General features: G+C 53.9%; 2 protein-coding genes across 5 annotated transcripts; one reads left to right on the forward strand and one right to left on the reverse strand.

Annotated features, from left to right (window-relative positions):
- Positions 1 to 3: 3 nt before the first annotated feature.
- On the reverse strand, positions 4 to 7,894 carry ACD (ACD shelterin complex subunit and telomerase recruitment factor). 4 transcript variants are annotated; one of them, XM_062621207.1, is made up of 14 exons: positions 7,824 to 7,894; positions 7,027 to 7,156; positions 5,711 to 5,835; positions 5,026 to 5,116; positions 4,795 to 4,856; positions 4,567 to 4,611; positions 3,627 to 3,661; positions 3,094 to 3,257; positions 2,822 to 2,909; positions 2,631 to 2,711; positions 2,104 to 2,274; positions 1,188 to 1,891; positions 744 to 817; positions 4 to 546 (listed from the first exon to the last, which is right to left on the reverse strand). In XM_062621207.1, the coding sequence occupies exons 1-14, from the start codon at positions 7,880 to 7,882 to the stop codon at positions 486 to 488; spliced, it is 1,890 nt and encodes a 629-aa protein (XP_062477191.1). In that variant the 5' UTR covers positions 7,883 to 7,894; the 3' UTR covers positions 4 to 485. The 4 variants fall into 4 exon arrangements, with proteins under 4 accessions (XP_062477191.1, XP_062477189.1, XP_062477192.1 ...); XM_062621205.1 differs by having other exon boundaries at positions 2,822 to 2,906; positions 4,777 to 4,856; XM_062621208.1 differs by having other exon boundaries at positions 2,104 to 2,202; positions 4,777 to 4,856.
- Positions 7,895 to 10,675: 2,781 nt separating this feature from the next.
- LOC134164963 (uncharacterized) lies at positions 10,676 to 13,663 on the forward strand. Its single transcript, XM_062621237.1, is given in 7 exon segments — positions 10,676 to 10,879; positions 11,219 to 11,270; positions 11,449 to 11,636; positions 11,894 to 11,926; positions 11,928 to 12,053; positions 12,177 to 12,296; positions 13,368 to 13,663. Coding segments are annotated over 7 exon segments (732 nt in total). The 5' UTR covers positions 10,676 to 10,816; the 3' UTR covers positions 13,518 to 13,663.
- The last annotated feature ends 212 nt before the right edge of the window (positions 13,664 to 13,875 follow it).

The raw sequence follows: 13,875 nt of genomic DNA on the forward strand, positions 1-13,875 counted from the left end.
GTATTTAAAAAATATACAATTTTTATTTTTCATTTCTACAGCATAACCCTGTGGGGTATTTTTTGTAATGAACAGTGCAGGACCCTATGGAAGCCAACCAATAAAACATCCAAACTCCCTTGCTGCCTTCGGAGCGGAGATCAGATTGGGGGGCTGACAAACACAGCTCTGCTGCGGTGGCACTGTGTCACCACTTGTCCCCATCCACTGTGCCAGGGAGTTCTGAAAGGATGGAGAAGGTGAAGTGGGAGAAGGGAGCCAGCACCCCTGAATGGGTGCTTTCCCCCATTCTTCAGCACTGAGGGTGCTGGCCTTTGACAGGTCATGTCCCCAGAGCCTCTACAGCCAGAGCCTCTACAGTCAGGCCAACCCCACTCAGTGGGCCCCTTGGGGACAGGGGTCCTGTTCCTCCATCCTTCCTCCAATTGCTCTTCAAGTTAGCAGCCTTAACTTGAACCAGTGAAGAAAGGAAGGACAGGCTGGGCTCAGGAATCCACATCCTCCATCAGGACCCAGCAAGCCCACTTCAGCATCACCTTTGAGATCCTGTGAAACCACAGCAGGGGAGCCAGGTTGAGAAGGGACCTGGCTGGGGACATGCCACCACACACCAGGGCAGCCCAGCAACAAAGGGTAAGGCAGAATGTGGGGACCTGCCACAGGGATGCAAGTGGCATTGCCTGCATACCATGGGACCAACCGTGGTGGGGACAAGGGATGGCCACACAAGGTGTGTCACTGACCTGATAGATCTTATCTGCTTGCAGAGCTCAGGGCTCGGTGCCTCATATTTGTACTGGAGTGGCTTCTTCTTGTACTGCAGGAATGAAGGGGAGGGCGAGGTTGGTCACAGAGCCCAGAGCACAGCCCCAGATCCCAGGAAAACCCTGGAGCCTCTCCCTTAATCTTTTCCTGCTCTTCCAATCTTATTTTACCCAGATAGCTAGAAGATCCTCCAGCAATTGTTGGATTCCACCCAGCTTGGGCTCAATCCCATCCTCACCCAGTGCCTCACATCCTCCTTCCATAGGGCTGTGGCCACCATGTATTGGCAATACCTGCCTTCAACTCCTCATCCCCAACAGCCAGGTGAGGAAAGGCCTTTGGGGATGGACCCCAGCAATAGGGGGGACCCAGAGAACCTCCCAAGGCTCCCTCCTCCCCAGGGAACCCCACCTCATCTTTACCGGCTGCAGAGCTTTGCGCTGCTCTGCCTGGGAGCTGGGGCCACTCACTACAGCTGCTTCCTCCTCCTCCTCCTCGAGCTCCTTTCCATGCTGCATCCCTGTCTCCTCTTTTCTGCTCTTCTTAGCACCCTGTGTGCTCACAGGCTTCAGCCTACTGCCCATCTCTCTCCTCTTGCACCTCCGGGCACCTCGGGGATGCTGCTGCTCATGGTGGGCTGGCTGTATTTGGCCATCTCCTTCCAGCAGCTTCTTCCTGGCACCCACAGCACCTCCTCCCAGGAACCTGACACAATCCAGACCATGCTCCAATGTATCTGGAGGGAAAGTGGTGACACTGGAGTCTGCCTGCTCCTGGTGAGGCATCCCTTCGGGCAGGGCTTGCAACCAGCTGCTGGGCAAGATGGGAGCAACTGGAGAAGGAGGCACTGGTGTTGCCTTAGAGCTCCCCAAAGCCTGTGGTCCTTGGGAAGGACTGGGGGCATCAAAAGCTGCCTCCATGGCTGATGGTGCCTGTGTGGTGCTGGTCTCCACCAGACTGGCATTGCCATAGTTGCCGAGCAGGGGAGAGGAGGTCTGCACTGGCACTCCTGGTAACCTGCCCTGAGAGGATTCCTGACTACACAGCTCCAATGAGTCCGAGGTGTTGCTGTCAGCAGCCACATCTTGCTTGGTCTTCAATGGAGGGCCTTGTGAAAGTGTCTTCTCTGGTAAAGAGTAAATGCATGGTCAGTTTGGGCAGGAGAACACTGGAGCTCAAGGATGCAGGCACAGGCCAATGGGAACACTACAGCACTACATTTTAGCCAGAGAAAGCAAGGCAGCAACCAGGATGAGCTACATCCAGGATGAGTCACGCAGCGAGAGGAGAGGTGCTGTCTCGGGCCAGCAGGGTAGGCTGGGTGGCATGGGGACTCACCATCTGAACAGCTCATGGTCAAACATACTGGGGGGAGCCTGTCCCAGGGGGTGTCCATAGATCCCTCCGGGCTCTCCGACAAGGCCGTTGACGCGACAGCTGCAATGATGAAGCTGGGGGTTGACTTCAGCAAAAAAGTTTGATCTTGGCCCACTCCCAGCCTTGTGGTGGCTACAAAGAACTGTGCACAAGCTCCTGCAGGTCCTTCTGCAGCAAAGCTTGGTGACACAAGCCTGTCCTGGTGACGAATCAAGCTCCTGCACTTGGGCAGACTTGTCCTCTGTGATGGCATCAAAGGGACAAAATCACTCATGTTCACAGCACAACAAACCAAAGCTGCTCAGCTCAGGAGGCTGCAGGAATGGGACCATTCCCTGCCTGCTCAATGCAGGGCTGTGAATCCTGGTCTGCCAAAGACCTGGCCAGGCCAGTACCTCCTCTGCTCAATCCAAGGAGAAAATGGGCTGAGGGAACTGCAGAGGAAACTACAAAGAGACTGGATAGGATGGGGAGGTCTCACTACTCACAGCTGGGCTGGGATATGATACTCAGCTCAGTCAGCCCCATCCTGCCATCACCACTCTCCCTGGGAGTTGCTTCACTTGTCTCTGCAATGAGAAGGACATTGATGGTCACATCCCAGAGCTGGAGGAAAGGGAGTCATCTCCCCACTGAACTGCCCACCCACATACCCTGCAAAGGAAGCCACTGCACTGACCTGCCCGGGAAGAATCACAAGCAACTGCCCCCTCCTCAGGAGGGACCACCAGGATATTGGCCGGGACCACGAAGGTGTCCTCACCCTGCTGAAATGAGACACTCTGCATGGTTCTCGTTGGGCAGCTTACTTGGGACACAGGAGCACACCCATAACTGGTGGCTGAGCCCACCTCTCTGCTCAGCAACCCTCCAGCTCTGCCCTCCTCTCACCCTTCCAAGCACCACGAGCTGTCACAGTGCTGCCTCAGGTGTCACAGTAGCCAGACTCACCTCTTGCTTGCGCGCTGCCTCCCACTGTGTGACCTGAACCTCGTCCTTCCCTGTTGCCGGCATCATCTTGGGCACCCCTAAATCCAGGCATTCCTCAGCACTTTCCTTCAAATCCTCCAGATGGTTTTGTCTTATGGCATCAATCAGCTGAGAGATGGATGACTCTGGAACAAGAACACATGAACATCAGTGAAGAAGACACCTTAACTCAGGCAAGCCTCCCTTGCAACAGCTTTTACTCTGCTGCACGACTGCCGTGTGCACTAAAACATGGTGAAACACAAAATTCTGCATTTCCTTTGCTTCTAGAAACTCTCTCCTTTCTCTACACAGGTCCTGGAGCAGCAGAAGGTGTGCAATGGCCCACACTGCTTTAGCTGTCAGCACTATCTTGACCTGCTTTAGGGTTAGCTATGTTGCCTTGTGAGATCTGGTCAGGTTTGTGCTACCCTTGTCTAACAGGGACCAAGGTAAGTAAAGCGGAGACACCCACCAGGCATGCAGAACATCACATGCCCCCCATACCTCTTTACCTGAGCTGGGGCTGTCACTTTCAGGAAGATTCCTTCTGCAATAACAAAGATGACAAAACCAGGTTAAGGCTGAGCACATGCAGGCCAAACAGCCCTCTGAAGCTCTAACAGATCAAGCACCCCGGCTTGAGAGAAGCAGCTTGTGGAAGTAATGGATTCCCCACTGGGTGCTGGATCTAGCCACCAGTCTTTGCTCAGGACCAGGATTTCCCAGGAATACCCATCAGGAAGCCTTGCTCCTGAAGACAGACTGAGACTTGTTCCTGGAGAAAAGAAGCTTCATGGAAAGCTCATAGCAGCCTTTCAGTGTCTGAAGGGAGCCTACAAGGATGGCGGAGAGGGACTGTAGCGACAGGACAAGGGGTGATGGGTTTACACTTAAACAGGGGAGATTTAGGTTGGATACAGGGAAGTTCTTCCCTGTGACGATGGTGAGGCCCTAGCGCAGGGTGCCCAGAGAAGCTGTGGCTGCCCCACCCCTGCCAGTGTTCAAGGCCAGGCTGGAAGAAGCTTGGAGCAACCTGGTCTATCAGAAGGTGTCCCTGCCTGTGGCAGGGGGTTGGAACTGGATGACCTTTAAGGTCCCTTCCAACCCAAACCAGTCTGGGATTATATGATTCTACAATGGAGACCTCTGTGGGTCTCCAGTGTTGGGTCTCCAAGCATGAAGACTGAGCTGTGTGGAGCTCACCTACCCAGCCACGCAGCCCATGGCTGGGAGGAACAAGTTTCCTACAGGTGTTTCTTCCCAGCTCAGAAGAGGCTGGGGATGGAGAGCCCTCCGCATGGTCTACGTGGCTCCGTCACATCCTGTGCTAGGTTGTCCATCAGCTGCCATAAACTAAACCTGCCCTTGCCAGGCCGCAAAAGCCTCAGCCAGAACCATGCTCTTGTCATGGTACCTGGATATGCTCCCCAGCAGTGGCGAGCCCATACTTACAGCCAGAGCTTCTTTACCTTCTGCATCACAGAAGGCTCCTTGTTCCTGCAGTAAGAGAGAAGCCAGTTACCAATTCCCTTTGAATCCTTCACAGCTTGCAGTGGAGATAACTCCCCTTTCAAAGAGCAGAAAGTCCCCACCACAACCAGGTCACAACAGGACTCCCAGTGGGTTGAAGAAGCCCCCCCAGCGCCAAGCTCCCCACTGTACCCGTCAGATGACTCCAACCTCAGCTTCTCTATGGGCAGCACGATGAACTTCTGGACCCGGAGGTAGAACTCACAGTCCTCCTGAGGGGAAAACAGAGCCCATGAGTCACCTGCAGTCCCAGCCCTGCTCCCTCCTGCCCCAGCTCAGGAGAGAGAAGAAAGACCACCCATCACCTGCCTCCATCTCCTGGGAGCAGGTAAGTATGCAGGAAGCCAGGAATAAGTTGCTTCCACTCATAAGAGAACTCACCGGCCTGGCTTCCTCCTGGAAACACACTGTGTACTTCTGTAAGACAATAATTCTGCAAATGAGGCTGGGAAGTCTGATTTGCGTGTGGGTGCTAGAAAAAGAGCAGAGCAGGAACATCTTGGAGAGATGAAGAACGGAGGTGGATCATCCAGACACACAGAGCTGCCCCAGCAGTTACACCAACTACACCAGGGCATGGATGAGACAATTAGATAGGGGTTGCACTACACGAGCTTTGAAGGTCCCTTCTAACCCAGACTATTCTAGGATTCTATGCTGGAACACACCCCAGCATGAGCGTCAAGGACCAAGGGCTCCTGGCTCCTGCAATTTATTCCTTCCTGCTTATCCTTGGCTCTAGGGAAAACTGATGAAGAAGCAGCCCAAGCTCCCATGTTAATGCTCTGGTTCCTTTCACAAAATCCACAGGCTCTTTAGTCCTTTCTAGTCACATCTACATGTGCACCGCAGCTTCTGCCATCACCCCCTGCCCATCCCAGCCGCCAAAACCAGAGCACCGAGCATCAGTCTTCTGGTTTCCCTCCCTTGGCAGCTCTTTCATGCAGACTTCCCACCCTATGATTGCTTTTGCTTAACACAACCTGAAACAATGCCAGGCATAAGCCCCACTAGCAGCTGTGGAGAACCACTGTCCCAGCCACAGCCTAGGCATGGTGGAACCCACTTTTTCTCTGACTGCAGAGCTTCGGCTGCAATGACCACACGGATGTAGTAGGACCCATCTGAGACCTGCAGGACAGCATCTTGGACAGCCTCAGGTTGGCCTGGCACAGTTGAGTCACACAAGACCTATGAAGAGATTGAGGAAGGGAGAAAAAGAAATGTCACTTACATACTTCCCTGTGAACAAGGCCAGGACACACAAGCCTGGCTGAAAGTCCAGAGTCTTGGGAAGGAAGGTCACCATCCACTATGAAGCCAAGTGGTTTTTACCCAAACCAGCAGCAAGAATCCAGGCAAAAAGGCTCTGGGCAGGTTGGGGACACATGCTCTTCTGCCCAGCACAGGGAGACAGAGCAGCAGTAAACAGTAGTATCACGACAGCTGTTCCCTTCTGAATGGTGTAGCAACCCTGAGCCTGTATTAAACCATGTCCATACTGGGTCAAAACAACCCCTGAGGGAAGTACTAAACTGCTCCTCCAGATCTCAAACCTGCCTGTTCTATGGGCTGGGAGCTGTGGATCAGTCCTGGCCTGTTCCAGTCCCTCCAGCAATAGGCTTCTCCTGGTACCTGCCTACAACTTGGTCACAGACATCACATACGTCATCCACCTGACTGGTGACGCTGGAACATGATGCACAAAGAAGGAATGTGAAAAGGCATATACCATCATATAAGAGTGCCACCTTCATTTATAAATGGTGTGCATATGTTCTTTCATAGCTTCCCACCAAGCTAAAAAGATTAATCCATCATAGAATCATACAATCCCAGACTGGTTTGGGTTGGAAGGGACCTTAAAAGTCATCCAGTTCCAACCCCCTGCCTCAGGAAGGGACACCTTCTGATAGACCAGGTTGCTCCAAGCCCCATCCAACCTGGCCTTGAACACTGCCAGGGATGGGACAGCCACAGCTTCTCCAGGCACCCTGCGCTAGGGCCTAACCACCCTCACAGGGAAGAAGTTCTACTTCATGTTACTTACTGTCAGGGCCACCCATCAACTGGCATGGTACAAGGAAGGAAGAGATGCAAAGAGGAGGAGGAGGAAGGCAAGGCAGCCTGTGAGTGTGAGGCTAGGAGGAAAGATGAGCTTGGCGACCACAGACATTTCGGATGAAAGCAGGTCATACCTACCAGAGGTGCAGAAGTTAGAGAAAGCTGCCAAAAATGGGCAAATCAAAGCTCCTCCAACTGAAAATGAGGGATTCTGAGGAGGAAGGGTCACCCAAACAGACACCAAACCGGGAACCGCTGAACCCTTCCAGGAATTAGGATTTCAGATGTTGGAGCACTTTAGTCCCTCTCAATACTCACTCGCAGCACCTGCCCAGCCAGGAGATTCTCACTGAGATCCATCTGCTCATAATTCAGGAGGAGGTTGTTGACCCAAGGCTGCAGGGTGTAAACTTTAGGAGAAGCCATATTCTTGTTCTTGTACACAAACCTGAGAGACAAGGGAAGAGGCACCAAATCGTCAAGAGCAGGACACAGCAAAGCTCCATCATCCCAGTAGTGATTTTGCACCTCAATTACAGCCACAACCCCAAGAAATGGCTCCAGTCCAGCCCCAAGCTGGACACCCATTCTAAGAGAGCTGTGCTGGGTGAAAAATGGGGTTGATTGAAGAATAGGGCTGTTAGGCTTTGTTAGCTTCGATAAGCTTTGCCAGAACCACCTGGTGGTTACTGATATGACAACGATCCTGAAGCAAAGTGATGAAGAAATAACCACCAGGGGTCCCAAAGCCCACTACCACATTTTATTGCGTATGCGGGAAGAATTCTCCAGGAGTATGATGTAATGTATGTAATCTAATGAATATGTATGTTTAAGGACAATATAATCACAGCCGGGTTGATGCTAGGATGAGACACGCTAGGAGGAGCTATCCCCCATGTCCCCCGGCGCCGCAGTAAAGAATACTTGTCAACTTCAGCTTTGCAGTCGAGTTCCTGGGGAGCTCTCCGAATCGCGGGGAAGATGCGCGTCCTGCAGCACCCACTCCTAGCCTTTTGCCAGTTTCCCGCCAGGTCAGGACAGCTTATTTTCCAGCGCTCCCCATACAGCTGATCAGCCTCACCAGTAGTTATTTTCCTGCGTCCAGAACTTACCGGTCACTGTCCTGGCCGCGAACGCGGGCAGGGGACACGCTTTGCTGGAGGAGGACCATGCAGAGGGGCCGGGCAGGGGCAGGGTTGGTGAGTTCCCCTCTGTCCTCACGGTCCCCCCGGGGCGGCCCCAGCCGCCGCCGCCACCGTCGCCCTGCGCGGCAAGCGGAACCCGGTCCGCGATCCGGAAACAGGAAATGGGGCGGGGCGCCTCCGAGCGCGCCACTTCCCCTTCCGCAGCGCGGCTCCCTCCCTGTGCCATCCGCACCCGGTTGCGCAGGTGGGTCGGTGTGGTGGGCCTCGTCCGCCTGCGTGTCCGCCGTTCCGTCCCTTTGTGAAATACGAACTCACTCCTCTAAACGAAATAACGGAGTTTTATTGAGGGGCAAGGTGAATGAAGCAAAAGCCCCAGCGCTGGGCGCATGACCGTAGCCAGAGGCACAAGCGATTAGCATTTGTTACAGGTTTATATACTTTCCCTATTGTGTTAGTGACATGCATATTCATAATTCCCACGTATAGGCAGGGAATATTATAACTAACTCCCGGAACTTACTGTCATAAGCCTCCTCCCCTTGGCGTCTGCACACTGCTCTCCGGTGATTGTGGGCAGGGGTCTTGAGGATGACGTAAGCAGCCTTCCTCGCGGTGTACTTTTCAGCTTTGGCACAGTTGGACGCCCCAGTAATCACACAACTGGCTGAAACCAGCCACATCTGTAATTCTTCTGATAGCTGGCAAAGATTTAAAACAGCGTGACCTTCCTGCAAAATTGATTGCAGGATAGGCAGACAAGGAGTATCCCAAGCTAGCAGGTGTTTGGGAGGCTCTGTCTCTTAACTGATAGCTAGAAGGATGGTGTGAAATAACTCATTCGTGTTTAGTGGGGCCACTAAATCCTGTTGTCTCATCACAGGCTTACAACACAAACATTCCTCTTTAAAGCTAAAGATACTTTCAAAGACTAGTGTGAAACAATTAACTCATGTTTAGGGGGGCCACTACATTCCACACACTTACAACATAAACACTGCTCTCTTTCCGCAACCTAAGTTAAGCTAAAAAGTGCTTTAACTCTATGTTCTCCAGGCACTAGCTTTTCTTATATCAAGTCTTCCTGGCCCGTCCCCTCCTTTCTTTTGCCTTTACAAATTCTTTTGCTATGTGACTCCGTTTTGCTCAACAGTTCTGGCCCTTTTTAACTTCTTGTCTAATCTTGTGTCTTTAGCGAGCTTTGCTTCTGTTATTGTAAACTGGTACAGTTATATCCACATAACCACACCTATGATTTGCGAAAACCAATACATTTATGTGTTTATGTGTGAGTTCGGAGGCACAGACCCAGAGGTAGAGTGCAAGCTGGATCATTTATTGCAAAGTTTACACGATATTTATATGCTTCCAAGAAATTAGCCAAGTACATCTGTGCTTGCCTTGCGGTTACATAGGTGAAAGGTCTACCTGATTTTCCTATCGACATCCTCTTTCCAGTTCCGACGTCCTTGTGCCTTGCCAGTTCCAGCATCTTCCAAGTACCAGTCAGGGACGGGTCACTCTTAATTGCCTGCTGTAGTTCCTCCTTCCCATGGTCTCTGACAGTTTCAATACATTCCAACCCCCACATTTATCACACTGGCAAAGATTTAGAACAGTGTGACCTTCCTGCAAAATTTATTGCAGGCAAAACAGGACAGGCAGACAAGGGGTATCCCAAGCTAGCAGATGTTTGGGAGGCTCTGTCGCTAAACTAACTGGTAAGTAGAAGGATGGTGTGAAATCATTCATTCATGTTTAGCAGGGCCACTAAATCCTGTTACGTCACCACAGACTTACAACACAAACATTGTTCTTTATCTTCAACCTCAGTTAAGCTAAAAGTACTTTAACCCTACGTTTTCCAGACACTAGCTTTCCTCGTATCAGTGTATGTGTCCCCCACCAGCACCACACACACACTTTTCTTTTACCTTTACCAGTTCTTTTGCTGTGACTCCATTTTGCTCAAGAGTTCTGGCCATTTTCAACTTATTGTCTAATCTTGTGTCTTTAGCAAGCTTTGTGAACTCATACAGTTATATCCATATAGCAACACATATGATTTGCGAAAGCCAATACATTTATGTGTTTATCAGACCATTCACGTCTGCATCCCCATCACTATCCCTGTTTATAACCCTATCCCCATCTGTATCCTTAACCTTATCCACACACCCATCCCTGTCTGCATACCTAGCCCTGCTCACATCTGCATCCCCAACTCCATCACCATTCCTATTCCCATTCCTATTTGCATCTCCAAACCTATCCTCATCTGCATCCCCAGCTCCATCCACATCTGTATCTCCATCCTTGTCTACATCCCCACTGATTTCCAAGCAGTGCTAGTGGGGTGCTGGTTTCTTCAACCAGAACCCCACCACTAGGGTGAAGGGACACTCATATGTCCCAACTGCTCCATCCCCACCCTGCCTTTGGTGTTCCACAAGTTAAGGCCAACAAAGTGCACTGCGTGGGGTCAGCCTGTCACTCTTGCCTGGCTGACATGGGGCAAGGGGAGGGACAGAGCCTTGTGTCTCATGAAGGATGGTGCCAATGGCAAGGGGCATCTCGGCACAGGAAAGCAGGACATGTGGTGGAGCAGGGAAGGTACAAAGGGCAGCTTTCCAGGTATCCTGCCCAGGGCACTCCCTGCCTGGGCAGGATACTCTGCTCCTTCTGTGTCATTCCTTGGCTGCTGGTAAAGGTGGACCATGGATATGGACCGTGGCCAAAAAAAAATGGGGTACAGGCCGAGAATTTCCTAGAGGCAAGCAAGGGCTGATGCAAGCCCTCATGGGAAAAAGTGAGATAACCCAGTAGCAAAAAGCAACTGCGGAGTCAGGGTGAGAGCAGTGCAGTAGTGACAGAGCAGCACTTCAGGGCTTCGGATCCACTTGGTGCTGGTGACTGGGGCCAACCAGGGCATTGGCCTGGGGCTGGTCCAGCACTTCCTGGGGATGCCAACCCCCCCGCAGTGGGTCTTTGCAGCCTGTCGGGCCCCCACGGAGCAGCGGGCACAGGTGAAGCTGGGCTGGATGCAGCGGGTGCTGCTGGGGACGGGGCACAGGCTGGAGCAGGCAGGGGCTTTGCCAAGGAAGGGCTCCAGCACCGGTGGCACAGGGCAGGGGTGGGACACGGTGGCACTGTCCGTGCATGGGATGTGCTGAGGGGACAGTGGCCCGTGGTGTGAGCAGGAGGCATGGAGCGCTCACCATCCGTCGGCAGGAGCTGGAGCAGGGAGCTGGGTGCGAGGCGAAGCAGGGATGGAGCCGTAGCAACACGAACTGTGCCTGGGGAAGGCTGAGCCTGTGCGCAGCCCCTCCTGCCCTTCCATGCCCACACGACCCCCTCTCCCGCAGGAGCTGCAGCGTTTGGCCTCCAGGCACCGGAACCTGGTCATCATCCCGCTCGGTAGGTGCCCCGAGCCGGTTCCTGCCCCGGTTCCCCTCTCTGCCCAGCACCACAGACCTGGCGAGTGCCCTGGTGCTGTGCACCCAGAGCTGGGAGGCAGCCGTTCCTCTGGGGACACCAGTGCTGCCATCTCCAAGCCAGGATGTGAGGGTCTGAGCTCCCTGTGTCGGCTCTGCAGAAGTCACCGACCCTGCCAGCATCAAAGCGGCTGCAGCCCAAGTCGGAGAGCGCTTGGGGGGCTCGGGGCTCACCCTCCTCATCAACAATGCAGGAATGGTGGTATTGAATGCGCTTGATAAGGAGACACTGGAGGACATGACCCACGTTTACACCACCAACACGATTGGGCCCTTGTTGATGGGCCAGGTGAGACCCTCGCCCAAGCTGAGCTGTCCCGGGGCAGCACCAAAGACTGGTGGGAGGGGGTCCTGCCCCTGCTCCATGTGATGAGAAGCTTGTGGAGCTGTGGGCTGGAGCACAGAAGCTGGAGCCTGGTGGGCTGGGGCAGTGGGAAGAGGAGGAAGGATGCTCCAGTGCTGGTGCCAGCGCTGACCGCTGTGGAAGGAGCTGGTCCTGTCCCCTTTGCCACCTCCATGTGTGCTTTTGTCTCTTTCTCCCTGCAGGCATTCCTGCCCTTGCTGAAGAAGGCTGCCCAGGGGCAGCCCTGGCTCACTGCTGAGCTGCAGCAAGGCAGCCATCATCAACATGTCCAGTCACGGAGTTTCCATCTCTTTTCCTGCTGGTTGGGATCTAATGCAGATTGTCTCATACCGCTGCAGCAAGGTACCACCATGCTGTACTGGGGACAGATTTGCTTCCCCTGCTCTGTCCCTGCCATGGGGTCTGCACGTGACCCCTTGCTGACACCCTTGTCCTCCACTGCCATCCCTGCCCTGTCTGCTGCAGGCTGCTCTGAACATGCTGACCAAGTTCCAGTCCTTGACGTACAAGGAAGATGGTGTCCTCTGTGCTGCTTTCCACCCTGGATGGGTGCAGACTGACTTGGGGAGCTCTGCAGGACACACAGTTGGAGTTTCACCATGGCTGGTCAACCAGAGCCCCTGTGCTCATTCTTCATGGGAGAGAGCTGCTGCTCTGAGCTCCTGATCATGACCTCCCTGCCTGTCCCGTTGCTGCCGGGGCATCTCCCCCTGCCTTGGTCCTGGGTGCCTGGTACCCCCGTCCTCTTGACTCCCTGCTCAGTGCCCTGCTGGTGGCTTTCCCTTTGTCCTTGAACAGCAACTTACCCTGCTCCAGGGCAGCCTTAGCCAGGTCTCAGGCATGGGCTGCCTCTCCTCCTCTGCCCCACAGTCTCCAGTGACAGTGCATGAGAGAATGCAAGGGATGCTGAAAGTGCTCTCCTCTCCTTCTCTCTGAGGAGACCGGCACCTTCCTGGACTGGGAAGGGAATGTTGTTCCCTGGTGAGACGCCAGCCTGGATTCTGGCAGCTGGGCCCTGTGCTGCTGCTCCCACCCACCCCACATCCTCAATAAATCCCTGCCAAGAGCCACCAGCTTTGCTGTCTGCTGACAGCTATATGGGGCAGCCCCGTCCTAGGTGCCCAAATCCTTATCCTGGTGTGTCGCTGTGCCCACTATGGCCCACCCAACCCACAGCTGTCTCTTGTGTCTGGCAACGGAGCTGGGGCAGAGCCCCCTCCCCAGGAGGAGAGAGATCTTTGGAGCATCCATGGGGCTGCTTTTCCCCCTTCCCAGTTGTGGGGCATCCCAGGGTTGTGTGTGCCCTGCCTGAGATCCCCAAGGCGCACAGGGAGCAGCTGCCTTCTCCCCTCAGTTGGGAGATGCTTTGGTCAGAGGCAGGACAGACGGACACACAGTGCTCAGGCTGTTGGTGGGGAGGTTGAGGCTGAGGATGCAGATTAAAAACAAAGAGGCATCAGCTCCCGGTGTTTACAGAGGTGGGGGTTACAGGGGGACTGCAGGGCCACGTGTGGGGTGGGGAAGGGAGAAGTTGTTTCCCACACCCTTCCCATCTCGCTGGCATGAGGGTGAGCAGAGTGACCATGCAGAGGGGTGAACTGGTGAGTAGGAGGCTACAGCATGGGCAAGAGGCAACATTCGTCTGCCTGTTACCAGGGCAGGCTGGTCCCTTCCCAGTCGAGGAAGGCTCTGGAAGTGTCCTGCGAGAGGCTGGCCAGCACAGTCAGGATGCCACGCATGCTGTGCTCCACCATCAGCGGTGCCTGCAGAGGGGACAAGGTGCAGCATCAATGCCATGGGCTGTAACCAGCATGGAAAGCAGCCAGCTTTCAGAGATGACCTTTAGAGAAGCTGCATGGAGACCTCGGAGCAGCTTTCTAGCATGTGAAGGGGGCTGCAAGGATGCTGGAGAGGGACTCTTCATTAGGGACTGTAGTGATAGGACAAGGGGTAATGGGTTTAAACTGAAACAGGGGAGATTTAGGGTAGATCTTAGGCAGAAGTTCTTCCCTGTGAGGGTGCTGAGGCCCTGGCACAGGTTGCCCAGAGAAGCTGTGGATGTCCCATCCCTGGCAGTGTTCAAGGCCAGGTTGGACGGGGCTTGGAGCAACCTGGTCTAGTGGAAGGTGTCCCTGCCTGTGGCAGGAGGTTGGAAGTGGGTGAG

The sequence above is a fragment of the Pezoporus occidentalis genome, unplaced genomic scaffold (genome assembly GCF_034315485.1).
Source record: "Pezoporus occidentalis ecotype Australia unplaced genomic scaffold, CSIRO_AGI_Poc_V1 ctg229, whole genome shotgun sequence".
NCBI lineage: Eukaryota > Metazoa > Chordata > Aves > Psittaciformes > Psittacidae > Pezoporus > Pezoporus occidentalis.

Bases quoted from the DNA above. Each gene is read 5' to 3' on its own strand.
- ACD (XM_062621204.1), bottom strand. From the start codon at position 7,882: ATGGTCCTCCTCCAGCAAAGCGTGTCCCCTGCCCGCGTTCGCGGCCAG. The intron at 4,857-5,025 runs GTGAGTTCTCTT...TTTTCCCCTCAG, and splicing joins TCCAGGAGGAAGCCAGGCCG to GAGGACTGTGAGTTCTACCT. The intron at 2,910-3,093 runs GTGAGTCTGGCT...GTCTCATTTCAG, and splicing joins AGGCAGCGCGCAAGCAAGAG to CAGGGTGAGGACACCTTCGT.